Source organism: Vipera ursinii, assembly GCF_947247035.1.
Source record: "Vipera ursinii genome assembly, chromosome: 7".
Taxonomy (NCBI): domain Eukaryota; kingdom Metazoa; phylum Chordata; class Lepidosauria; order Squamata; family Viperidae; genus Vipera; species Vipera ursinii.
The window spans coordinates 71,130,916-71,157,379 of NC_139521.1; the positions used below are offsets into that span (position 1 = coordinate 71,130,916).

General features: G+C 43.1%; 1 protein-coding gene across 1 annotated transcript; it reads right to left on the reverse strand.

Annotated features, from left to right (window-relative positions):
• Positions 1-148: 148 nt before the first annotated feature.
• NAAA (N-acylethanolamine acid amidase) lies at positions 149-26,401 on the reverse strand. Its single transcript, XM_083367887.1, has 11 exons — positions 26,129-26,401; positions 23,706-23,870; positions 20,586-20,712; positions 18,390-18,480; positions 13,675-13,751; positions 12,788-12,960; positions 11,051-11,113; positions 9,223-9,289; positions 6,437-6,465; positions 4,874-4,952; positions 149-1,689 (listed from the first exon to the last, which is right to left on the reverse strand). Exons 1-10 carry the CDS (start codon positions 26,353-26,355, stop codon positions 4,880-4,882), a joined length of 1,092 nt encoding a protein of 363 aa, XP_083224013.1. The 5' UTR covers positions 26,356-26,401; the 3' UTR covers positions 149-1,689; positions 4,874-4,879.
• Positions 26,402-26,464: the final 63 nt, after the last annotated feature.

Here is a 26,464-nt window from a genome sequence, read left to right on the forward strand (position 1 = left end):
TGGCTTTACCCAAAACATTAACCACTACCCCACATTGCCACACCTTGTTGCCGATTGTCCACTTCCCATTCCTTCCATCTTCCCCAGCATTAGAGCTTTCTTTCCAGAAAGAAGGAAAAACAGAACAGGCAAGACTCCGCCCTTTTCCAAGTCAATTTATTTTCAGCCCTATCGTTAAATCATTTGTGATGATTTAACAACCAAAGAATAAGAAATAAAGGTTGCAGTTTTTAAAATACGGCCTGAGGCTTGCATTTAAAGATAAATGACATTTCAAAGTATAAATCCTGATGCTTTGGGGATACTAAAACTACTAGCAGGAAAGGGTTTTAAAATTTTAATTATTATTATTTAAAAAAAAAATAATTTCCCAGTTTTACAAGAAAATGGCAGTGCATTTATAGTTGACACTTGAAAAAGGGCCGGCAAGACTCCATTCTTCTAGAAGAGAAGGCCAGAATTTTCTTTGCCTATCTCCTATACCAGGGGTCCCCAACCTATGGGCCACGGCCTGGTACCGGGTTGTGGGGTCTTGGCCAGCGGGCTGCAGAAATGGCTGGCCAGGGTGCACACTCATGGCCGTGCATTCTCCACTTGCACTAGCGCCCGCGGCCCTGCGAATGGGAACACTAGCACAGGGGGTGGGTGCGTACCTAGTTTGTGCATGCATGAATGGGGCGCTAGCGTGTGTGTGTGTGTGTCTGAGGCCTATTTACGCAGGCACAAATGGGCACTAGCCGCCACGGGGGGTGCACGGCTGTTTGTGCATGCGCATGTCTCCAGCTCATGCACAAACGCAGCCGCCAGTACTGTGGCACTGGGTGTGGCCCCGTTTGCGTGCATGCGGTAATTTGGAAGCTGCTCTCCCCTCCAGGCTGCGAGCTCGGAAAGGCTGGAGAACTCTGTGCTATACTTTAAAATACCAACAGAAGAAAATATTTATAGTTCGCAATTGAACTGTGGGGTCCTTGCTGCTCTCTGAGCTCCATTGTTTTCTTGGATATAAACGGAGAGCAAAACCTCTTCTAGCACTGATGATGTTACCTAGTTGGATAATGAAACGTTTGCAAGAAAACAACCAAGCTCAGAGAGAAAACACAGACACACACACCCCTCCATTTTAAGATACATTCTGCAAAAGCTGGGTATGCAGAGAGCTCTTCGTCCACCTTGGAAATTAACTCATCCAAACTCAGGATTTTCCATACAGCTAGGAGAACAGAGTCACCACAAATATCTACATGTGTATCTCGCCGTTGGCCAAATACGTAGATCCAAGGTAATCCAGCCAAGTCCTGATACAAACCACACATATCTTATGGTCTCAATACATTTACTCAGGGATATCAAATGAAATGTGTCTAGTCGGGACATAGCAATGTCATACAGCTGCAGGGAAATCTGATTTTTGTACTAATGGGCTAAAATAGCCAATAGGCCAATGATGTTTAATCAAATAAAAGAAGGGATGGAGATACATACTATCCCTTAAGACTGGAAACTGGCTCTTATCCCTCATCTATTATTTGAACATCGATTGCCTGGACCTTAAGCCCTAAGTTCTTTTTTCTTCTTTTAAAGATGGTAGTTCTGAAGAGAATAGTATACATCAGTTTGTTATTTTGCATATGCAGTTAATAAACGTAGCTCCCGCTTTTGCGTTTTCAAAGATTTTCATTCCTTCATTTCCTGATTCACAAGAGAGAGAAAAGAAAGAAAAAAAGAGATGGATATTTTAAAAACATTTTAAGGTGAATTGCAACCATCAGCCACGTGATCTGTTGACAGTATGCTCTTTCTATATCTAACTTTTACCCATTTATCTGATGTCATGCTATCCAGCCACAATTAAAAAAGGTCTCTGACTGGCTTACATAAAGTCTATTGAAGTTTCTTGAATTCAAAATGTAGTTTAATTCTGTCGATTAAAATAAAGCCTTCTATCATCATCATCATCATCATCATCATCATCAAATCTAGAAAAGCCCATTGGGGTAATCTGACACCCACTGAAACTTTGCCACCTTAAAAAGCTCCCTGAATTTTTTACTCAGAATTTGTGATCAATTCTCAGTTGCAGAAGTAGTGTGGTTTTTTTAAAAAAGCCCAGCCCAATTGCCGGCAATGGGGAAAAAGCCGCGATACGTCACAACACGTCACGTTGTGAGTTTGACACCCTTGGTCTAGATCAGGGGCAGGCAACCTTGGCTCTTTTATGACTCGTGGACTTCAACTCCCAGAATTCCTGAGCCAGCCGTGCTGAGGGGAAAAGGAGAGTTTCCAAGCTGAGCCATGCTGGCTAAGGAATTCTGGGAGCTGAAGTCCACAAGTCATAAAAGAGACAAGATTACCTACCCCTGGCCTAGGCCTAGGCCGCTTTATGACTCGTGGACTTCAACTCCCAGAATTCCTGAGCCAGCTGTGCTGAGGGGAAAAGGAGAGTTTCTAAGCTGAGCCGTGCTGGCTAAGGAATTCTGGGAGTTGAAGTACACAAGTCATAAAAAAGCCAAGGTTGCCTACCCCTGGCCTAGGCTGCTTTATGACTCATGGACTTCAACTCCCAGAATTCCTGAGCCAGCTGTGCTGAGGGGAAAAGGAGAGTTTCTAAGCTGAGCCGTGCTGGCTAAGGAATTCTGGGAGTTGAAGTCCACAAGTCATAAAAAAGCCAAGGTTGCCTACCCCTGGCCTAGGCCTAGGCTGCTTTATGACTCATGGACTTCAACTCCCAGAATTCCTGAGCCAGCTGTGCTGAGGGGAAAAGGAGAGTTTCTAAGCTGAGCCTTGCTGACTAAGGAATTCTGGGAGTTGAAGTCCACGAGTCATAAACGAGGCAAGGTTGCCTACCCCTGTTCTAGATCAATGTATCGCAATCTTGGCAAATTTAAGATGCGTGGACTTCAACTCCCAGCATTCTCCAGACATGCTCACCACCTTGACTTATTTCTAAAAATAATAAAGGCAGGATGACAAATAAATGTCAAATTACTAATTATATTAGATGGGTTTGCTGGGGAAGTAGCTGCTGTATGCGAGATACTAAGAGCTCTAATGCCAATGTCTTCCAATTATAATTTTTGATGTTGAAGGAGGTCAAGGTGGTGGCGTGAATAACGTAGCCCAATCAGCCCCCCAAAAGTGTACAAATAGTCCTCAACCTATGACGACAATCCAGCCCAAAATTTCGATTGGTAAGCAAGATAAAGTTGTTAAGTGAGTTGCGCCTCATTTTATGACCTTTTTTTGCTACAGTTGTTAAGTGAATCATGGAGGCATGGTAGTGCAGTGGTTAGAACGCAGTATTGCAGGCTGACTCTGCCCACTGCCAGCAGTTCGATCCTGACCGGCTCAAGGTTGACTCAGCCTTCCATCCTTCCGAGGTCGCTAAAATGAGGTCCCAGATTGTTGGGGGTCAATATGCTGATTCTGTAAACTACTTAGAGAGGGCTTGTGAAGTGGTATATAACTCTAAGTGCTATTGATAGATCCATGGCGGCACAGTGGTTAGAATGCAGTATGGCAGGCTAACTCTGCTGACCGCCAGCAGTTTGATTCTCACCGGCTCAAGGTTGACTCAGCCTTCCATCCTTCTGAGGTCGATAAAATGATGACTCAGATTGTTGGGGGCAAGACACTGTAAACCACTTAGAGAGGGCTGTAAAAGCACTGTGGTATATAAGTCTAAGCACTAGCGCTAAGTGCTTAAGCAAGAAATAAAACCAGCATCTGGAAACCCTGGAGTTCAGAGGCTTCATCCTGGATTTCAGTGATGGGCTGCCCTGATCACAGCATAGTATTCAGAAAAATGCTTTTAAGGAATCTGGAATGGATGATATCTAAGCGCTTTAAGGTATTATATCTGGGAGTCATATAACATCAGGGAAATGTTTAATTAAAGCATGTTATTTAGTTGTTAAGCGAACCAGATAGTTGTTAAGCAAATCTGGCTTCTCCCATTGAGTTTGTTTTTTCAGAAGCCAGCTAGGAAGATTACAAATATGATCCTGAGACAGGGCAACCATCATAAATACAAGCTAGTTACCAAGTGCCTGTATTTTGATCATTTTGACCATAGGGATGCTGCCACAGTCCTAAGTGTGAAAAATGACAATAAGTTTTTGCCCCCAATGCCGTTGTAAATTCAGACAGTCGCTAAACAAATGGTTATAAGTCAAGGACTATTTGTATGTACTTATAATGCCCCAAATTATCAACCAAGATGGTTCAATGGGTGTCTACCGATTGCCAGCAGCAAAATTCTATTTGAATCAGGGTTAGATGTCGTATCAATGTTCAGCTCCCGGAACTGAGTTTGGGGGAAATTAAATGCCAAGAATTTTCAAGAACTGCAATTGATTTGGCAGGGTTCCCATTTCACGCCCAACTGAACTGCAAGACTTGCATGTTGAGATGTTAAACCCTTCACCCATTTCTCAAGCCACAGAAAAGTTATACATAAAACTGCGGTCTGTCAAGTGCAAAGGATCAGGACCATACATTAAGTTGCAGTTCGAAAGATTTATTGCTCAAACCTAGGCACAAGGATCTAGTCAACTAAAGTTTAATGACGAATTGGCACCCGATACAAGGTTGACACAATTCAAGAGAGGCTGGACTTAGAGCATTCGTTGGAACATAACAATTCTATGCTGATGACTCACTTAACTCCACCCCCAGTTCTGCTTATGCTTCTCCTACCTACACAGTCTGTCAATGGGTCTCTTCTGCTTTGTTGGAGTTTTTTTTTAGGAGAACAAAGAAATGAGGATCAAGGCCTTAATATTTTTAGAAGACATGAAGAGTAGAATTGGAATGACACTTCAAAGGCTCATCAGCATCACAAATGGCCATCGGCATCACAATGCTCAAGACTTACACATTTTCACTCAAGTCTGATCCAAGTCTGATACTTGTCTGGATCTGCATTACTCATCAAAGTGGTGTAAACGGTGAGCCTGATGAAAGAAAACACACAAAAACCAATAATGAAGTCCAGGAGCAGATCAAATTTTCAGTCCAACCCAATTGGAAGAGAATAAACATCAGATTCATCACAGTGTCTGTGTTTGCCTGACAATTCTTTGGACAATAAACCTGATGGAAACTAACCAAGGAGAGAAGCAACCGAGAACTAAGGAGAAATTTCCTGACTGTTAGAACAATTAATCTGTGGAACCACCTGCCTCCAGGAGCTGTGAATGCTCCAACACTGGAAGTTTTTAAGAAGAGATTGGACAACCATTTATTTGAAATGGTATATGGTCTTCTGCCTGAACAGGTGGTTCGACTAGAAGACCTCCAAGGTCCCTTCCAACTCTGTTCTGTTATTCTGATGTCATAAATCACATTACAACTAGAAAAGTACCAAATTCAGCCCTTGCATGATGTGTGAACTCAGCCAAATCCCATGTTTTGCAAAGAACAGCCAGATGTTTCAGGGATTCCTACGGAGGGACATGACATCAAGCGTTCTCTCCTACTATTGCTATTTGCTCATAGTCCTCACTGAAATGTTAATTTGCAGGGGCGTATATGGAGCCCTAGAGGTATACGGTGGTGGAAAGAATACAGGCAGTCCTCGACTTACAACAGTTCACTTAGTGACTGCTCAAAGTTACAACAGCACTGAAAAAAGTGACACGATTGTTTTTCACACTTACAACCACTGCAGCATATGTGCCCCTAATATAAGCTCTACCCCAAAAACAAGCCCTCGTTAAGACCCCGCCCACTCCGTCCCACCATCTGGTTGTACGAGGTGGGGGCGAGGCACATGGATAAAAATCAACCTAGGGCGGGGGTAGGGGGGCTGCCCCACACGCCCCGCTCCTGCTTACCTTAGGACTGCCGCAGCCAGGCCCCCCACAGCCCAACACCTGTTGTGCCGCTGCCCGACTTCACTGTGTCCTCTTGCTGCTGTTCGCGGCCAGATGCCACATGGCGTATTGCACCAGTGCCACCACTTGTGGCTCATCGTGCTGGTACCACCACTCGTGGCAGGAGGCCACGTGGCTCGTCGTGCCAGTGCTGCCGGATGCCCACTCCACAGCACAACACGCCACGTGACCTCCTGCTGCGAGTGGTGGCACCAACACGATGAGCCATGTGGCCTCCTGATGGAGTGGTGGCACTGGCACGATGAGCCACGTGCTGTACGGCTGCAAGCAGCCACAGAAGAAATTGGGCAGTGATGCAACAAGTGCGGCGGTCCTAAGGTAAACGGGTAAGACATCCTCTGAAAATAAGACCTGGTGCCACTTTTGGAGGCAAAAATAAATATAAGACCAAGTCTTATTTTCGGGGGAACACAGGGTATACTAAGCACAGAACAGTTTGTGTGGAGAGGCTTTTGCACATAACCCCCGGTTGATTATCTTTTCCCAAAAAAGGCTGTGTGAAATCCAAAATGAATGCATTTTACTTTTTTAAAAAAACTTACGGGTTTAATACAGGTACTGTTGATAACACCTGGAAAAAAAATAAAGCACAAGATGGTCATGCATTTAGACTTTTGACAATGAATACCAGTCCAAACATATTAAGCAAAAGATTCACAAGTGCAGCTGCACAGCATACAGGTAGTCTTCAATTTACAAGAGTTCATTTACCGACCGTTCAAAGTACAACAGTGCCGATGAAAAGTGGCTTATGACTATTTTTCATGCTTCTGACTGTGGCAGCATCCCCATGGCCATGTGATCGATATTTGGATGCTTGGCAATTGATTCATATTTATGACAGTTGCAAGGTCCCTAGGCAGCGACCTTTTGACAAGCAAAGTCAATGGGGAAGCCAAATTCACTTAACAACCGTGTTCCTAACTTAACGACTTGCAGTTGATTAATTTAACAATTCCACCAAGAAAGGTCACAAAATGGGGCAAAATTCCCTTAACAACTGTCTTAGCAACAGAAATTTTGTGGAAATCAGTTGTGGTCATAAGTCAAGGACTGCCCGTATTAGGGCAACTTTCTCCCCACTGGAGCTCCCCAAATGTGTTGCATCAAGGAGGTCCCACGCTGGGTGTCAAGATTGAATCACTAGGATGCCTGCTAGTTTCTATCGCTAGTCAACTTGCCATAGAAAAAGGTGGGAAGTGTCGACAGTGAAGGGAGAAAATGCAATGCCAAGAAGCCATTCACGGACTGTGAGGGCCTGGAAAATGGCAAGGTCACTACCGCAGGTGCTTGATGGAGACATGAACTGTTCCCATAGCAAAAAGAAATATTAGTATTGGACAATGTGAACACCCGGTAGGTGGGGCAAGGGAATCTATTGTTTAACTAAGCTGCTGTGATTCAGCGTCAGCCTGTGATACCAGCAGCTGAGTCTGATGATTCTGAAGAGGAGGAGGAGCAGGATGGGTTTGGAGAGCCTTTGGTATCAGAGGGAGGCTCTGATGCACTGCAGGACTCTCAGCCTGGCCCCTCCCGTCATGTTCCTCCTCAGACTCAGCCGTGTGAGCACAAGGGATTGGATGTAGATGATTCACAGCTGGATCTATTCAGGGACGCTAGGAGCCAGAGGCAATCCAACAGAGCAGAACAGAGGAAGGCAATGAGGCAACTTGGTGAGAGGAGAAGAAGGCAATGAGAAGCTACGCCTTGGGACTGCTGATAAAAGAGGAAGGTGTGGAAGGTGCTGGTTGCTGAAGGCAACTGTTTGAAGATCTTCTGCTAGAGTCCTGGTCTGTTATTCCTGTTTAACTCTTGTTTGAACTTTTGATTTCTTTGTAAATAAATTTGGTTGGGGTTTTTCCAGCCTATTGACTATAAAAAGGGGTTGTCCCTGACATTCAAACAGGGCTGGTCATAGGCTGGAACAGAACATAAGCAAGCTTTTGCACGGGAAACCCAGAGGTGGTTTTTTTTCTCCAGTTCCAAGATGGTGTATCTCGTTTTGCCTTTTGAGACTTAATTGCCTTGTGGAATCCTTTTGTTGGGTTGGATAGTTGGACTAATGACACTGGGATCGCCACGATCCACAGAACACCCACCAGAAATTATCTTGGTTGAGCCTAGAGGTGCATAAAATGCCTCCTGCTGAAGTGTTCCAAACTTGGAACAACATGTACTCATGTCCAAAATATCAGGCCAATCGAAGTCTGTCAGAAATGATTTGACCCCAAACGCGGCCACTTCAAGGTCTCCCAGGATATTTTAAGGCTAGGAAAGTTTCGCACACGTTGTTAACTACAATATCTAAGCTAAGTGTGAAACTTCGATCCAAGGAAAGGTCCATTGGGATAGTAATACTGTCACGCCTTGCAGGGGTATTTCATGAAATTGTAAATTAAAGGCACACCATGACTAAGAGCTCTAGTTAAGTTTTTTAAATCTGTCTCGTCCTAAAATGTTGTCTTCTAAGTATAAATTTGAATGCTTGATATGTAAATGTGTGTGTGGGGGGGTTAAATTCTAAAAGAAAAAAGAAAATTGATTTTTTTCACGGAATAGAATAGAACAGAACAGAACAGAATAGAATACAGGAAAGAATAAGAATAGAATAGAATAGAGAACAGGAAAGAATAAGAATAGAATAAAGAATAAGAATAAGAATAAGAATAAAAAAGAATACAATAGAGTACAGTAGAGCAGAGCAGAGCAGAGCAGAACAGAACAGAATAACTTTATTGTCACTTTAAATGTACACTAATCAGCATATGTTAAAATGAGATTTTGTCGCATACAGCTCTCCAAGGGGAACCACCTCCAATGTACATTGCTTAAACATGACAAAAATGAATAAATAAAATAAATTATGCATATTATTATTATTATATTATAATATTATAATATATTATTATATTATTATTAAATTTAAGAATTAAATTTAATTCTTTTTAATTGTTTTTAATTTTTTGTATCAGTGTTTTAAGTACCCTGTAAACCGCCCTGAGTCCTTCGGGAAAGGGCGGTATATAAATCCAATAAAATAAAATAAAATAAATAAAATATACCCACATACACACACATACTGTATGTGGCCCGAAGAAACAACAGTCTAGTTCGGATATATATTATATGTACGTGGTCAGAAAAACAAATTCCGTGAGTTTACCAGACGGATGGCATAGGGAACAAAGCTGTTGCAGAATCTGGTAGTCCTGCTAGAAATACTTTGAAATTACGCAAATCACTGAAGCTGTTAGGTGAATCAAATAGTCATTAAGCGACCCCAGTTTCCTCCACGGACAACAGCAGAAGGAGCATGATTTAGACTTGCCTTAAAGAGGGAATTGAGATTGATATGTTCCTGTCCTGTCCTATTTAGTGCTTTAATAGCTGGAGTTCTGCGGAATAAAAATAAAATGTTAGTTGACCATTATAACTGATTTCACAAGTCAAGAGTGTATAAACCTGGATTTTAAAAAGTTGCCTCTATTGCTGGATTTTAAAGAAGTGGATTATTTCTTATTTCAGGAAGAGGTCCAGATATTTTCCTTTGCACCCAATCCATTTTCCCAGGTATAGAAAATACAATTCTTCGTTTCCTACATGGACATCCAAAAATGCTTTTCCCTTTAAGATTCCTGTAATGTAGTGGGTCCGACGCAAGGAAGAGACGCCAGCCGGAGTACGTGTTCAGCTCTTTATTGGGGGAGAACGTACTGGAAAACAAGGGCTACCTGGCCTCCTTAAATACCTTGCCAGGTAGGCAACCAGCCAATGGGGTTGGCCCTAGGTTTCCCGCCGAAACTAGGTTTCCCACCAAAACCGTCCAGGCCAACGCCCCCTGGTGGCTGTTGCTATGCGGCTGCCTGCATCATAACACCTCTGCCCCCACTTTTTTTTTCTATTAGAAACTATATTTTGGGTTGTATTTTGCATTCTAGGAAATAGACATTACATGTTGTAAAAATTATTCATGAGGAAAAAAATCACTGAATGCTTTGATGGTTTACCCAGAGCCAAAGCTAAATCCATATATCAAGATTTCTTTATATTGATTCAATATAACAGTAGGTGTTCTGCATGATTAAAACTGATGGGTGAACCTTCAGAGTCAGACGTACGTTTTAAAATGTCCTATAGCAGAAGATTTTTAAGCAAAGGATAAAGTTTTGTCCGCAACTTTTTTTGTTGGGAATAATTACAGATGTTACAGTTGTGGACACTAAGTTGATGTTGAATTTAATTACGGCAGCAAGACTCTTAATAGGTCAGTATTGGAAGAAGGAGGAACTGCCGACTATAGAAGAATGGACCTTAAAGGTTTCTGACCTGGCAGAGATGGCAAAGATATCGGCTTATTTGAAAGATCACTCGCAAGAACGTTATATTATGGAGTGGAGAAAATGGATCGAGTATATCCAGAATAAATATGGGACTAAAAAGTTTCATGTAGCATTTGAATAAGTCTTCCTTTCTTTTCTCTTTTTTTCTTTTTTTATATATTTTATATTAATAGTGTTTGTAGTTATCCTATATGAGCTAGAGAGAGATAGATTTTAGAGTTTATGGTTGTTAGCATATGGATGTTTATGATTGTTTTTTTTTGTTTTTTATACCTTGTACTTAGCTCTGGGAAGTCGGGGGGGGAGGGGAGGGGGGTAGGGGTAGGGAGGGAGGGATAGGGGAGGGGTAGGGGGGATTGTTAAAGATAAAATGTATGATAAAACTTTTCAATTAAAAAAAAATGTCCTATAGCTCATTATACTTTTGCAGGTGTGCGTACGTGTCTACCTTTGAGTCAGTTTTGACTGCTATCATGTCACCCCTATTTCTTCTTTTTAGACTAGCGAAACCCAAGTCCTGCAACTGTTCTTCATACCTTTTAGTCTCCGGGCTTTTGATCATCTTAGTTGCTCTTCTCTGAATTTTTTTGCAAGTTCTCAACATCTTTTTTGTGATATGGCGACACAAAATTGGCTGCAGTATTCCAGGCGTGGTTTCACTAGGGTTTTATAAATCGGTACTAATACTTTGCATGATCTTGATTCTATGCCTCTGTTTATACAACCCAGGATTGTATTAGCTTTCATGGCTGCTGCTGCTGCACCCAGCTGGCTCATATCTTGATATGGGTATCCTTCCAGAAAAACATACATTACCTTCGATCATCAAAAGGCGGTGGTTTTGTCCAGTGGTCATAATTGGTCTCCACTCGGTACCACCTTCCAAAAAACAGAAAATATACTTAAAAGCAGACATATTATAACATTTATTTATTTATTTGTATTCCACCTTTATTATTTTTACAAATAACTCAAGGCAGAGTTTATATCTAACACACCTCCCTTCTATTGTCCCCACAACAACTGCCATATGTGATGGGTTAGGCCAGGGGTAAGCAACCTTGGCTCTTTTATGACTCGTGGACTTCAATTCCCAGAATTCCTGAAGTTCATGAGTCATAAAGCGGCCTAGGTCTAGGCCAGGGGTAGGCAACCTTGGCTCTTTTATGACTTGTGGACTTCAACTCCCAGAATTCCTGAGCCAGCATGGCTCATCTTGGAAACCTCTCCCTTTCCCCTCAGCGTGGCTGGCTCAGGAATTCTGGGAGTTGAAGTCCATGAGTCCACACGTCATAAGAGAGCCAAGGTTGCCTACCCCTGGGTTAGGCTGAAAGAGAATGACAGCTGTTTCATGCCTAAAATGGGACTAGATCTCACAGTCTCCTGGTGATTGGCCCAAAGTCACCCACATGGCTTTCATGCCTAAAGTGGGATTAGAACTCACCATCTCCTGGTGATTGGCCCAAAGTTACTCAGGTGGCTTTCACGCCTAAGGCAGGACTAGAACTAGAATGTCTTGTTTAGCATCTGAAATTTTGGGCTCCATGGTGGTCATAAGCCGAGGAATGGCTGTAATACCCTCCAGAGATTCCTTCCAGACTTTTTGCTTATGGAATCTTTTAATTCTATCGTACCAATAGGAGAGAATATTTGTAGCTATTTTCCCATAACAACAACCCTGTGAGGTTATTGAGCTGAGAGAGAATCACTGGTTCCAGCCACCCAGTTGACTTGCACACCTAAGGCGGAACTAGAACTCACAGGCTCCTGGTGATTGGCCCAAAGTCTCCCAGCTGGCTTTTATGCCTGAGGCGGGACTAGAACTCTCAGGTTCCTGGTGATTGGTCCAAAGTCACTCAGGTGGCCTTCACGCCTAAGGCAGGACTAGAACTCACCGTCTCCTGCTGATTGGCCCAAAGTCAACCAGGCGGCTTTCACACCTAAGGAGGGACTAGAATTCACCATCCCCCCTCTTTCTAGCTATTCAGTATTTGGTTTGCGCTTAGTAGGCAACACACAAAACCAGTCCATGTTCTTTTGCTACAAATCCCAGTTAAAAGCCCTGAAAGAGCATTTAAAGGTAAACTTAGTTTCATGTCCAAGTCTAGGGGACGGAGCTCATCTGTTTCTTAGCTGAGAGAGCCAGCATTGTTCGAAGATGCTTCCGTGGTCATGTGGCCAGCACAGCTATACACGAGAGGCACACACAACGCTGTTACCTTCCCACCAAAGGGGTACCCATTTATCTACTCGCATCTGAATGTTTCAAATTGCTAGGTGGGCAGGAGCAAGGAACGGGAACTCACCCCACTGTGCAGGGGCTTGAACCAGGGGTATGAAGCTCAGTGTCTTTAGCCACTGAGCCACCATACCCATCCACCCCACACACACACAAAGAAAAGCATTTACTTATTTGTTAAATTTATTTGCTGCCTATCTCGCCATGGGACTATTCAGGCAGCTTGCAACAACAATTTGTTGCTCCCATCATCCTAACAGATTGGTCAGTTGCTTGCCATTTGCCTTATAAAACTCAGATCCTATGCAACTTACGCCCCATTTAAAGGATCCAGGGGCCAAATATCCACCGGGCCTTTTCTTTTTCTTGTAATTATGATTCCTTGTCTGGGTGCTATGCCTCCAATGATATAATAAACATCGGCTATAATGGGTGTCTTGGAGAGCATCAGAGTAGCTGTTTCAAAGTCTTCTGCTTTATTTAGAACCTACAAAAAAACATTTTCATGAATTATTGCCAAGTTTGGATAAACCTCTGTTAGCCTGACTGCGGAGCTTCATTGTGAAAACAGCACAAAATACATGCTAGGCAACCTTGGCTCTTTCATGACTCGTGGACTTCAACTCCCAGAATTCCTGAGCCAGCTTGGAAACCTCTCCCTTTCCCCTCAGCATGGCTGGCTCAGGAATTCTGGGAGTTGAAGTCCACGAGTCAAAAAAGAGCCAAGGTTGCCTACCCCTGGGATAGGATTTAAGGGTTTCCTTTCAACGTTTGTAAAATTTACACATAGTCCTCAACTTACAACAGTTCATTGAGTGACCATTCAATGTTCCAACGGCACAGAAAAAGGGGACCTACGACCGTTTTTCACACTTAAAACGGTCGCAGCCTCCTCGTAGTCATGTGATCAAAATCCAGACGTTTGTCAATTGATTCATACTTATGATGATTGCAGTGTCCTTGGGTCGCATGATCCTCTTTTGCGACCTCCCGACGAACAAAGTCAACGAGGGAAGCCAGATTCACTTAACGACCATCTCACCAATTTAACAAGTGCAGTGATTCACTTAACAACAGAAGAAAGGTGGTAAAAGGGGGCAAAACTCACTTAACAAATGTCTCACTTAGCAACAGAAATGTTGGGCTCAACTGTGGTCGTATGTCAAGGACTACCTCAATATTAAAAAAAAAAGTTACTCACGGTTCTGATAAGCCAGCTGGCCGGACTGTATCGAGCCAAAAAGGCTGCTATGGCATTCTCCCACCAGTAGCCAACATCTGTAAAATAGAATATAAAAATGAAAAATGCCTTAGGAAAACCAGTTATTATCAAAAATAGAACAGAACAGAGTAGAGTAGAGTAGAGTAGAGTAGAGTAGAGGATAGGATAGGATAGGATAGGATAGGATAGGATAGGATAGGATAGGATAGGATAGGATAGGATAGGATAGGACAGGACAATAGAATAGAATAGAATAGAATAGAATAGAATAGAATAGAATAGAATAGAATAGAATAGAATAGAATAGAATAGAATAGAATTGAATAGAATAGAATAGAATAAAGAGTTATTGGGAATAGAATAGAATAGAATAGAATAGAATAGAATAGAATAGAATAGAATAGAATAGAATAGAATAGAATAGAACAGAACAGAACAGAATAGAATAGAATAGAATAGAAAATATGGAATGGAAATTAGAATAGAATAGAATAGAATAGAATAGAATAGAATAGAATAGAATAGAATAGAATAGAATAGAGTAGAGTAGAGTAGAGTAGAGTAGAGTAGAGTAGAGTAGAGTAGAGTAGAGTAGAGTAGAGTAGGGTAATAGAATAGAACATAATATAATAGAACAGAACATAACAGAATAACAGAGTTGGAAGGGACCTTGTAGGTCATCTAGTAGTCCAACCCCTCACCCAAGCAGGAGACCCTACACCATTTCTGACTGACGGCTGTCCAGTCTCTTCTTGAAAGCTTCCAGTGATGAAGCTCCCACATAAAAACGATCCCAAAATCAAAGGTATGTATGCAGGTTTGATCCACTACGTTAAAGCCAAAGCTACAGGTATCCACACCTTACAACCACGTGACCAGAATTTCCACTGCTAAACAACATGGCTGTAGAGTGAGTCGTGCCCAATATTGTGACCTGTTTTGCATGGTTGTTAAACTAATCACTACAGTCGCTAGCTGAATTTCGTGGTTTTTAAGCAAATCCAGCTTGCTTCCACCGCCCCAAGTTGGCGATCTCACGGCTCTGGGATGCTCCAAGTGTCATAAATGCAAGTCACTTGCCGAGCACCCAAATTTTGATCACATGACCTTGGGGAGGCTGCGATGATTGCTAAGTGTGTGAAATGGTAATAAGTCACTTTTTCCAGGGCTCTCAAATCTCCGAATGATCGCTAAACAAATGGTTGTAAGTCGAGGACTACCTTTGCTGGACAGTGAAGTGAAATGGGCCATTGAAAATAATAGTAAACAAATAAGTAAATAATGAAGCTGCAAGAGTTTGTGGAATAACAAAGGGCAGTGATAAAATCGTTAAGCCGGTATAGAAAACACAACATTGGCTAAGAGACCGGGGTCATAAGTAGAGGACTGCCAGGTAGAGTTACAATATGCAGAACCCTGCAAAACCTCAATTTAGATCAGTTTAGGATTAAGCAAACTTCTTCAGGTTTGAAAACTGTATTTCCTCTTTCTCAGCGGCCACGGGACTGATGTCATTTAAGTGAGGAAGGTCGCCATTTTCGCTCTTCATCTTGCAAGGGCGCTTAGATTTACAGATTAGATTAGATAACCTTTATTGTCATTTTTTACTGCGGGCACAGTGGCACACATTGAAAATGAAATTTAGTTGCTTGCTCTCAGAGTGGATGCAACACATACTGTAACACCCGGTGTAGAAAACACAACATTGGCTAAGAGACCGGGGTCATAAGTAGAGGACTGCCAGGTAGAGTTACAATATGCAGAACCCTGCAAAACCTCAATTTAGATCAGTTTAGGTTTAAGCAAACTTCTTCAGGTTTGAAAACTGTATTTCCTCTTTCTCAGCGGCCACGGGACTGATGTCATTTAAGTGAGGAAGGTCGCCATTTTCGCTCTTCATCTTGCAAGGGCGCTTAGATTTACAGATTAGATTAGATAACCTTTATTGTCATTTTTTACTGCGGGCACAGTGGCACACATTGAAAATGAAATTTAGTTGCTTGCTCTCAGAGTGGATGCAACACATACTGTAACACCCGTTTAAACACACTATATGCAACATGCGTGTAGACCTACACCCTTACCTGTAAGTAACATATAAGTATTAATCTCTCTCCATCTTAAATACTTAATGGAAGGAGGAAGCTTTAGAGTTCACAAGGTTAATACAAGGTTAATATACCGCCTCATAGTGCTTTTACAGCCCTCTCTAGGTTTTTTTTTTTTTTTTTACAGAGTCAGCGTACAGTATTGTCCCCAAAAATCTGGGTCCTCATTTTACCGACCTCGGAAGGATGGAAGGCCGAGTCAACCTCAAGCCGGTCAGGATCGAACTGCTGGCAAGTGGGCAGAGTCAGCCTGCAATACTGCATTCTAACCACTGCACCACCATGGCTCATATTTTTATGTTTTGTGGTGGAATCTCCAAGAAGGAAGGAGTTGGAGGGGGGGCGGGTTTAGAGGTTTTGTAGTGCAGGAAATAGCACAGACTTGGCCTCCCCCAGAATCCTTGTTGTCTCACCTAACCGTTCCCAAAGAAATGCAGTCAGTGTCTGGCTCAGGTTAACACAGGTAGTCCACAACATGCAGCCATGGGTAAGCAAAATAGTTCTTAAGTGAATTCTGCCCTGTTTTGATGTCTTTCTTGCCATAGTTGTTAAGTGAATCCCTGCGGTTGTTAAGTTAGTAACCCCATAGTTAAGCGAATGTGGCTTCCCCACTAACTTTGCTCGTCAGAAGGTCCCAAAAGGGGACTACATGACCCCGGGACACTGCAACCGTCATAAATATAAGTCAGTTGCCAAGCGTCTGAGTTTTGAACTCGTGACCATGGGGATGCTGCAGTGGTCCTAACTGTAAAAAAAAACAAGTCATCGGTCACTTTTTTCAGCACTGCTGTAACTTTGAATGGTCACTAGACGAATGGTTGTAAGTTGAAGACTACCTCAAACAGAAGCTTTATTGCTGGTCACCTAGAGTACAAGAATCTCACCAGACTGACTGCGTTTGTTTGTGAAGAGTCAGATATGGCCTCAAGCACTCTGGGGAAGGTCAGGCCTGTGCCACTTTCTGCGGTGCCAGGACTCTGAGTTCGGTTCCCCTCTTAACACCTCTCTCCAGTCCAACTGGAGATTCCTCCACGTGTTCTGAGCTTCAAGGAGGAACTTGAATCTAGAGAGAATTTGGGCTGGAGGCTAAAACCTAGGAAGCAAAAAGATGCAGAGACTCTAGAAAGAGGGCAGAAAAGAGCAACAAAGATGATTCGGGGACTGGAGGCTAAACCATACGGTTGCAGGAATTGCCTATGCCTAGTCTAGTGAAGAGAAGGAATAAGATAAGATCATCTTTATGGTCATTTTTTACTGTGGGCACAAGGGCACACATCAAAAATGAAATTTAGCTGCCCGCTCTCAAAGCGAAACACATACCTGGCGCACACCTAAAACATACTGCATACAACATATGTATAGACCCACACACCCCTACATATACATAACAATAAAATATTAAATACTGTCCATCTTGAATATATAACGGAAGGAGGAAGCCTTAGAGTTCACAAGGTTAATGCTGTATGGAATGAAAGTATGGTTAGATCTGGATGTTCTGCTATGGATACCAAGAAGCCCCCTCCTCCCAGAAGGTAACAAGGAAAACAGGTCGTGAAGAGGATGAGTTGTGTCACATGTATGGCAGCCTTCCAATATCTAAGGGGCTACCACAAAGAAGAGGGAGTCAACCTCTTCTCCAAAGCAGCTGAAGGCAGGACAAGAAGCAACGGATGGGAACAAATCACGGAGAAACGCAACATGAACTAAGGAGGAATTTCCAGACGGTGAGGACAATTAATCAGTAGAACAACTTGCCTTCAGAAGCTAGAGGCATCATTGGAGGTTTTTAAGAAGAGATTGGACAGCCATTTCTCCAGAGTGGTATAGGGCAGGGGTGTCAAACTCGCAACGTCACGTAACGTGTCGTGACGTATCGTGACTTTTTTCCCCATTGCCGGCAATGGAGTGGGTGCGGTTTCACTATGATGCATCCGGCCTGCGGGCCCACAGTTTGACCACAGGGTCTTTTGCTTGCTAGGACAAGGGTAGGCAACCTTGGCTCTTTTATGACTCGTGGACTTCAACTCCCAGAATTCCTGAGCCAGCCATGCTGAGGGGAAAGAGAGAGGTTTCCAAACTCAGCCATGCTGGCTCAGGAATTCTGGGAGTTGAAGTCCACGAGTCATAAAAGAGCCAAGGTGGCCTACCCCTGGCCTAGGCCTAGGTCACTTTATGACTCGTGGACTTCAACTCCCAGAATTCCTGAGCCAGCCATGCTGAGGGGAAATAGAGAGATTTCCATACTGAGCCATGCTGGCTCAGGAATTCTGGGAGTTGAAACCCACAAGTCATAAAAGAGCCAAGGTTGCCTACCCCTGAAGACCTCCAGGGTCCCATCCAGCTCTCTTATTCTATATTCTATTCTCTACTCCCAAATCCTGTTCGGTTAATCTGTTCTGGAATTTTTCAGCAGTGCTGCATCTCTTAAATTTTCTCCCAAAACTGTCAACCTTCCTTCTCTAGAAGAACGATCTAACAGACATTCCTTACAAATGTTTCATCACTGGTCTTTTGTCTTCAGAACCAGGCAAGCTGAGTCAGCAAATTATCAGCTTATCTGGGTAAAAATAAAATTTGCCTTACCTCGCTCATTCCCACTGATGGAAAACTTGTGTGGACTTTGCCCCGTCCATAAACCGACGTAGCCAAAGAACGTAGTGCCTCTGAATTTTACCTGGAAATAATTAAAGGACAGAAGAAGCTATAATTATTCCTCATTACTTTCGATATTAAGTCCTCTCCAAAATAGTAAACAGGCCAGGGAGATTGGGGAGTCATTTAATTTGATGAAAACCTGTCTTTACTTAAGTGTAAAATAAGAGTTAAAATGCTTTAGGGGTGTAGGAAAAAGGTTATAATTCATTACAATTTGTTTAGTACTGCAAAAAAAAAGAGGAACAAATTTAAGGAAGCATAATTTCTGCACCTGCTCCGTTCTTCCTCAAACCAGTTCAGTGCAAAGTTGGTCTCCTTTTTATTATTTATATTCCTCGATCTTTCTCCTCTCTTTTACATTCCATTGCTTGCCACATTATCCAGAAATGGAACAAAGTTCACTGGAAGTATTATTTAAAAAGTTTGCCTCACAAACCCAGAAGGGAAACGAACAGAATAATAGAGTTGGAAGGCACCTTGGAGGTCATCTAGTCCAACCCCCTCTCAAGCAGGAGACCCTATACCATTTCAGACAAATGGCCCACCAGTGATGGAACACCCACAATTTCTGAAGGCAAGCCATTCCACCAATGAATTTTTCTAATGGTCAGGAAGTTTCTCCTTAATTCTAGGTTGCTTCTCTCCTTGATTAGTTTCCATCCGTTGCTTCTTGTCCTGCCTTCAGGCGCTTTGGAGAATAGCTTGACTCCCTCTTCTTTGGGGCAGCCCCTGAGATATTGGAACACTGCTATCATGTCACCCCTAGTCCTTCTTTTCGTTAAACTGGACATACCCAATTCCTCCAAACATTCCTTCAGATGTTTTAAGCCTCCAGTTGCCTAATCATCTTTGTTGCTTCTTTTCTGCACTCTCTCCAGTGTCTCTACATCTTTTTCATAAGATGGTGACTAAAACTGGATGCTAAGTGGGGCCTTGCTAAGGCTTTATGAAGCAGCATTAATATGTCACATGATCTTGATTCTTTCCCTCTGTTAAATAAGCTTGTTTAAATTTCACTGCAATAGACAACAGCTGCAGAGATTACTCATATTACGAATGCAAGTGGTAAGCTTTTTTGTGGTGTAGTATAAGAGTAGAAAGTCATATGATTGTAGCTGCTCGTTACAATTCTTAACCATGCAAGCTAAATGTAAAAATTGTGAAACTGCCATCGTGTTAAATGGCTTTGGGTTACAGCAAATAGAGTTGCACAATTGTTTAACGCTTTAGCAAAACAATCTTTGTACGTATTTGTTCTAATCCAAAGTCAAATATGTAATGCATTTGTTATTTAATGTATTTCTGTCCAACCACAATTAAAAAGAACATTTTTGATGACTTACATAAAATAAAAATGATATATCAATATAAAAGTTGATAAATTTGTTCCAGTGCAGAAAATTGGTATTTTCTTCTAATTTTCTCTTACTCTGCAATCTTTTCCATATAATATCTGAATTTTGTAATTTCTATGCATTTTTTCCTCTCTCCCTTTCCTTTTAAAAGAAACACATTAATTAAATTGTTTTTTTAGAACAATTGGGTATTTAGTTTTAATGACCAAACTTTATGGAGGGTCACGTTTATAAAAGTTGGAAAGAAAGATTCTGAAAAACAAATGTTTGCAGTACAATTGATTTACTGACCATACTATGGTTTGGCTACTGACTGCATGTACAGACAGTCCTCAACTTACAACTATTCGTTTAACAACCATTTGAAGCTACGACCTAAAAGAAAGGGACTTACAATTGGTTCTCGCACTTATGACGATCACAACATCCTCACAGTCATGTGATCAAAATTCAAGCACTTGGCAACTGGCACGTATTTACAATAGTTGCACTGTCCTGAAGTCATGTGATCTCCAACTGCAACTACCCAGCTAGCTTCCGGCAAGCAAAGTCAATGGGGTAAGCTGGATTCATTTAACAACCACATCATTCATTTAACAACTGCAATGTTTCTCTTAACGACGTGGCAGAAAGGTTGTAAAATTCGGTGCTTTGCTTAGCCACAGAAATTATCATCCCAATTGTGGGCATAAATCAAGGACTACCTGTATCTCAACAGGAACTATTTCCTACGCTACTTGCTAATAATTTTTATGCTTTTTTTTTGTACCTGCCCTTTCTCGATAAAATCCACATCAATTGTAATTTTGCGTAAATACTCTCCAAAATCAAAATCCATATTCCGACCGTGGTATATATTTCCTTCTTTGTCTTGAGCAACAATACTGGTGCAGAAGCTGTGAAAGAAAAAGAATAGCAACTGTGTTAGAAAAAGGCTGGATTTCTAAATTCATTTTCCCCAGGGTGTCTTTTTAAATGAAGGAAGTTCTGGGATAATGTTGCAGGATCCAATTGGGGTCAGTTACTGGGACCAAAGATTTGTCTTTCAAGGTTTTGGACTCGTGCTGGAACCCATCTTTAGGGAATTTAGGGTTTTCTGCCTAATCGGGGTTGGACTAGAAGACCTCCAAGGTCCCTCCCAACTCTGTTATTCTATTTTTATTTTATTCTATCAACGCATGAACCGATCCAATTTTACAACCTTTTTTATGGTGGTCATTAAGCAAACACAACTGTAGTTATGCAAACCCATTATTTGCTAAGGAACATTTTTTTCCCCAGGAACCAGGAATAAATACCAGGTTCTGGGGGGGGGGGGGGAATGTAAACTGAGATCACATGACCACAGGGCACTGCAAATCGTCATACATGTGCGCTGACTGTTGAGCGCCCAAAATGTGGACACGTGACCGTGGGATGGGGGCAGATGTCATAATTTCAAATCTGCTCATAAGAAGCTTTTGATGGTTCTGTCATAACTTCAAATAGTAGCTAAGTGACTGGTCAAAAGTCCAGAATTATCTGGATTTGAACCTACAATGGCGAACAAAATAAGCACAGTCTGATTTTTCCATCAGATCCTAGACTCTAGGATCTGTTTAGTGACCATTCAAAGTTATGACAGTTGCATTGTCCCCAGGGTCATGTGATCCTAGAGTAGCCTCACAGTGAGATAAGTGGCAAATAAATAAATATGTTCTTACAATAAAAGTAGCTCTAGTGCCAGGGGTAGGCAACCTTGGCTCTTTTAAGACTCGTGGACTTCAACTTTAACCAATGTACTACATCGGGCACAATTATTTAATGTTTTTTAACTTTTGTATTTTGTATTTTGATATTTATTGCCCTGTATTTATTTTATTTATTTATTTAGATTTATATACCGCCCTTTCCCGAAGGACTCAGGGCGGTTTACAGGATATTTAAAAGAAAATCAATACAAAAGTTAAAAACAAATTTAAAAAGATTAAATGAAACCCTGAGAAAAAATAAAAATCCAGTTAAAATTAAAAATTAAAAAATTCTCAGCCTGGGCCAGAGAGCTCGAAGAGCCAGGTCTTTAGGTCCTGGCGGGATGAATGGAGGTCGGGGGCAGTCCTAAGCTCCACGGGCAGCTGCCCTGAGTCCTTCGGGAGAAGGGCGGTATAAAAATTTAATAAACAAATAAATAAATAAACTCCCAGAATTCCTGAGCCAGCACAGCTCAGCTTGGAAACTCTCCTTTTCCTCTCAGCATGGCTGGCTCAGAAATTCTGGGAGTTGAAGTCCACAAGTCATTAAAGAGCCAAGATTGCCTACCCCTGTGGCCTAGCTTATATGGCATCGATATTTTAGTTTGGGCTACAGGTTGTCCTCGACTTATGGCCACAATTGAGGCCAATATTTCTGCTGCTAAGTGAAAAATTTGTTAAGTGAATTTTGCCCCATTTTATGACTTTTCTTGTCATAGTTGTTAAGTGAATCACAGCAGTTGTCACGTTAATAACACAGATATTAAGTGAATCTGGCTTCCCCATCGACTTTGCTTATGAGAAGTTTGCAAAAGGGGGAATCACGTGACCCCAGGACGCTGCAACCGTCATAAGTATGATTCAGTTGCCAAGCACCTCAATTCTGATCACGTGACTATGGGGATGCTGCAAGGGTCATAAGTGTGAAAAATCGTCACGAGTCCCTTTTTTCAGGGCCATCGTAACTTCACAACAGTCACTAAATGAACTGTTGTAAGTCAAGGACTATCTGTACCTTGTTGTGTTACGCTAATTTTAAATACATCCCTGGACTGATTAGATGAGGGATGACCAACCTTGGCAACTTTTAAGACTGATAGACCTCAACTCCCAGAATTCCTCAGCCAGCTGTGCTGAATTCTGGGAGCTGAAGTTCACCACTCTTAAAAGTTGCCCAGGCTGGACACTGCTGGATTTAGAACGCTGGAAAACCTGCAAGGCAGAAAACAAGCTAAAACGATATAACAAAGAAAAAGAACGATCCCCATTTAGAAGGACATAAAACATCCAAATCTTAATTATTAATTAATAATCTTAGCGGATGGTTACCACCCGCTTGGGCCCCAAAAGGCTTGTGGGAAAACCCAAGTTTTTAAAGACTTTTAGGGCTGACTCAATCTTCACTGTTTCCAGACAGCAGAAAGTCCTGGATCTCATCGGATGACGTTGTCCCATCGATGTATTCTTGATGTCCTCACATTTTGTTTAGAGAAAGGAGAAAACTTATTTAGAACCCAACAGCAACCCGAGATCGTTTTCTCTGTGCCAGCAGCTTAGCCTGGCTGTCAGGACCCACCCCAAACCACGTCTTAGGAAGACAAAATTCTTGGAGTCAAATCTATTCCAAAAAGAATCTTTACTATGACATGCTTGGTTGTAGGAATACGAGACAGGACTTAATATTATTCCACGAACTAACCCCTTATATAGAGTTCCCGATTTAACCCCCCCTTAGCCCCATTTGGTCAGTCCCCCATCCTTTTCTCGTATCATCCCTCTCGTGGGAAGAAGGAACTTAGGACCCTTCATGTTTATTGCTCTCTTCCTTGACACAAGCCAGATGCTAGCCCCCCCTTTTGTTTCCCCAGTTCAAAAGGCTTCTCCTTTCCTTTGAAATGCCTAATACCGGTTCAATACACATCCATTCTCTTCTCTTCGGGAGATGGCAGAATCCATGGAATAATGTTTTAAACATACATTTATGAATATGATATAAATGGATTCTGACACTGGCCATCTTTTTCCTTACAAAATTTTGCTAGGGAAAGCTAAGGAAAAGATAGCCTTCTTCCTTTTCTTGATCTTTGCAACAGGCCCTTGCCGTGATGAATTCCCACCACCACCACTTCCTGAGTCCCAGAATGCATTGCAACACTCACGCGGTGAATTCGTAAGCCAGATTCAGCAGGAGCCCATCACCAACGTTTACCCCGAAGTATTTGGAAAGTCCCCGAATTTCTCCATAATAAGGCTGGGGGATGAATTTTTCTATTTCTTCTGCCATAGGTCGAATAATGGCATGGACCCATTTGGGGATCACAGAACTGGAAGAAAAAGGAGACTCTGCATCATTCATTGCTCAACTAACACGTTTTCCTCTATGTTCCTTTTATATTCAGTCGAACGGCTTGCCTCCAGAAGCTGTGGAGGTTTTTAAAGAAAGATTGGACAACCATTTGTCTGAAATGGTATAGGGCTTCCTGCTTGAGCAGGGGGTTGGACTAGAAGACCTCCAAGGTCCCTCCCAACTCTGATCTCTATTGAGAATCTCAGCCATCCAGGTCATAGTTATCCCAAAGGTGCTTTCTGACACTCATTTTTTCTTTGAAGACATTTCGCTTCTCATCCAAGAAGCTTCTTCAGCTCTGACTGGGTGGTGGGGAATGGAAGGATTTATACTCCTTGCAAATGTTCCAGTATCTCAGGGGCTGCCCCAAAGAAGAGGGAGTCAAGCTATTCTCCAAAGCGCCCGAAGGCAGGACAAGAAGCAACGGATGGAAACTAACCAAGGAGAGAAGCAACCTAGAACTAAGGAGAAACTTCCTGACAGCGAGAACAATTAACCAGTGGAACCACCTGTCTCCAGAAGCGGTGAATGCTCCAACATTGGAAGTTTTTAAGAAGAGACTGGACAGCCATTTGTCTGAAATGTTCTGTTCTGTTCTGTTCTATTCTATCCCTATATTCTATTCTGTTTTGTTCTGTTCTATTCCACCTCTTCCTCCTCCAATGCCCCATCAGAGAAGGTCTCTCAAGTTCACCCAGCCAAGAGAAACATGTACTTTGTCCCTGCTCAGGTGAACTTGGCTCCAGTTTGAGAAATTCAGTCTGAAACACAAACAAACAGGGTGGGTGGGAAGGAAAGAAATAATTCCTCCACTTGGTTCACACTTTTGTTCAGCTGGGAAGAATCTAACGTAGAGTCACAGAACTGGAAGGGACCTTTGAAGTTCATCTGACCCAACCTCCTGCTCGAGCAGGAAACCCTATACCAGGGGTCGGCAACCTCGGCTCTTTTATGACTCGTGGACTTCAACTCCCAGAATTCCTGAGCCAGCACAGCTGGCTCAGGAATTCTGGGAGTTGAAGTCCACGAGTCATAAAAGAGCTGAGGTTGCCGACCCCTGCCCTATACCATTTCAGACAGATGGCTGTCCACTCTCTTCTTAAAAACCTCCAGTGATGGGGCACCCAGAACTTCTGGTGGCAAGCAGTTCCGCTGGATTGTTAGGAAGTTTCTCCTTAATGCCAGGTTGCTGCTCTCCGTCATCTTCTGAAGGCAAAGAAGAGAGTCCTCCCTTTAGCAACCAAGCAAGCAAGCCAGGACGCAAACAACCCGAAGCAAAGGAAAAGACAGGCGAATGAATCAGAACAGAGCTGGAAGCACCGGGAGTCTTCTAATGCAGCCCCCTTGCTCAAGCAGGAGACAGTCCTGGAGGATTCGGGATAGTCTCGGTCCACTTTCCCTTTCAAAGACCCTCCCTCACATTTTCCTTTCAAAGACCCTTTGGTGCTTTCTCTTTCAAAGACCCTCCCCCACATTTTCCTTTCAAAGACCCTTCGGTGCTTTCTCTTTCAAAGACCCTCCCCCACATTTTCCTTTCAAAGACCCTTCAGTGCTTTCTCTTTCAAAGACCCTCCCCCACATTTCCCTTCCAAAGACCCTTCGGTGCTTTCTCTTTTAAAGACCCTCCCCCACATTTCCCTTCCAAAGACCCTTCAGTGCTTTCTCTTTTAAAGACCCTCCCCCACATTTTCCTTTCAAAGACCCTTTGGTGCTTTCTCTTTCAAAGACCCTTCCCCACATTTCCCTTCCAAAGACCCTTCAGTGCTTTCTCTTTTAAAGACCCTTCCCCACATTTTCCTTTCAAAGACCCTTTGGTGCTTTCTCTTTCAAAGACCCTTCCCCACATTTTCCTTTCAAAGACCCTTCGGTGCTTTCTCTTTCAAGGACCTTCCCCCACTTTCCCTTTCAAAGACTCTCCGGCGCTTTCCCTTTCAAAGACCCTCCCCCACTTTCCCTTTCAAAGACCCTCCGGTGCTTTCTCTTTCAAAGACCCTTCCCCACATTTCCCTTTCAAAGACCCTCCGGCGCTTTCCCTTTCAAAGACCCTCCCCCACTTTCCCTTTCAAAGACCAGACCCTACGGCTTTTTCTACGGATGAGGCTTAAGATCCGCTCGTCCCCCCCCCCCGCAGACACACACACACACACACCCCGCCTCCCCACCGCCCTTCCGCCTCCTCGCAGAAGCGTCCGCTCGCCGAAGCGGAGCAGCCGCGCGAGCCCCCAGCGCTCTCACTCGATGATGCGATTGAGCACGGCGCGCATGAAGACCGGCTCGAAGTGCCGGGCGGCCGCGGCCCAGCGGAGCTCGGGTGGGCTGTCCAGGCTGACGTTGCACCGCAAAGGGGCCACTTGGGAGCGGGAAACCCCCGGCCCGCCGCGGGCCAGCGCCAGCGCCAGCGCCAGCAGCCCCAGAAGGAGCGCCGGGAAGGAGCCGGAGCCCCCGCGCCTCTGCCCGGCCATGGACGCAACTGCAGGACGCGGCGGCCACCCGCCGATCGCCTCCGCTTTCCACGGCCGGCCCTGCCGATTGGATTGGCTGCCCCGCCGCCACTCCACGCCGCCCTTTCCC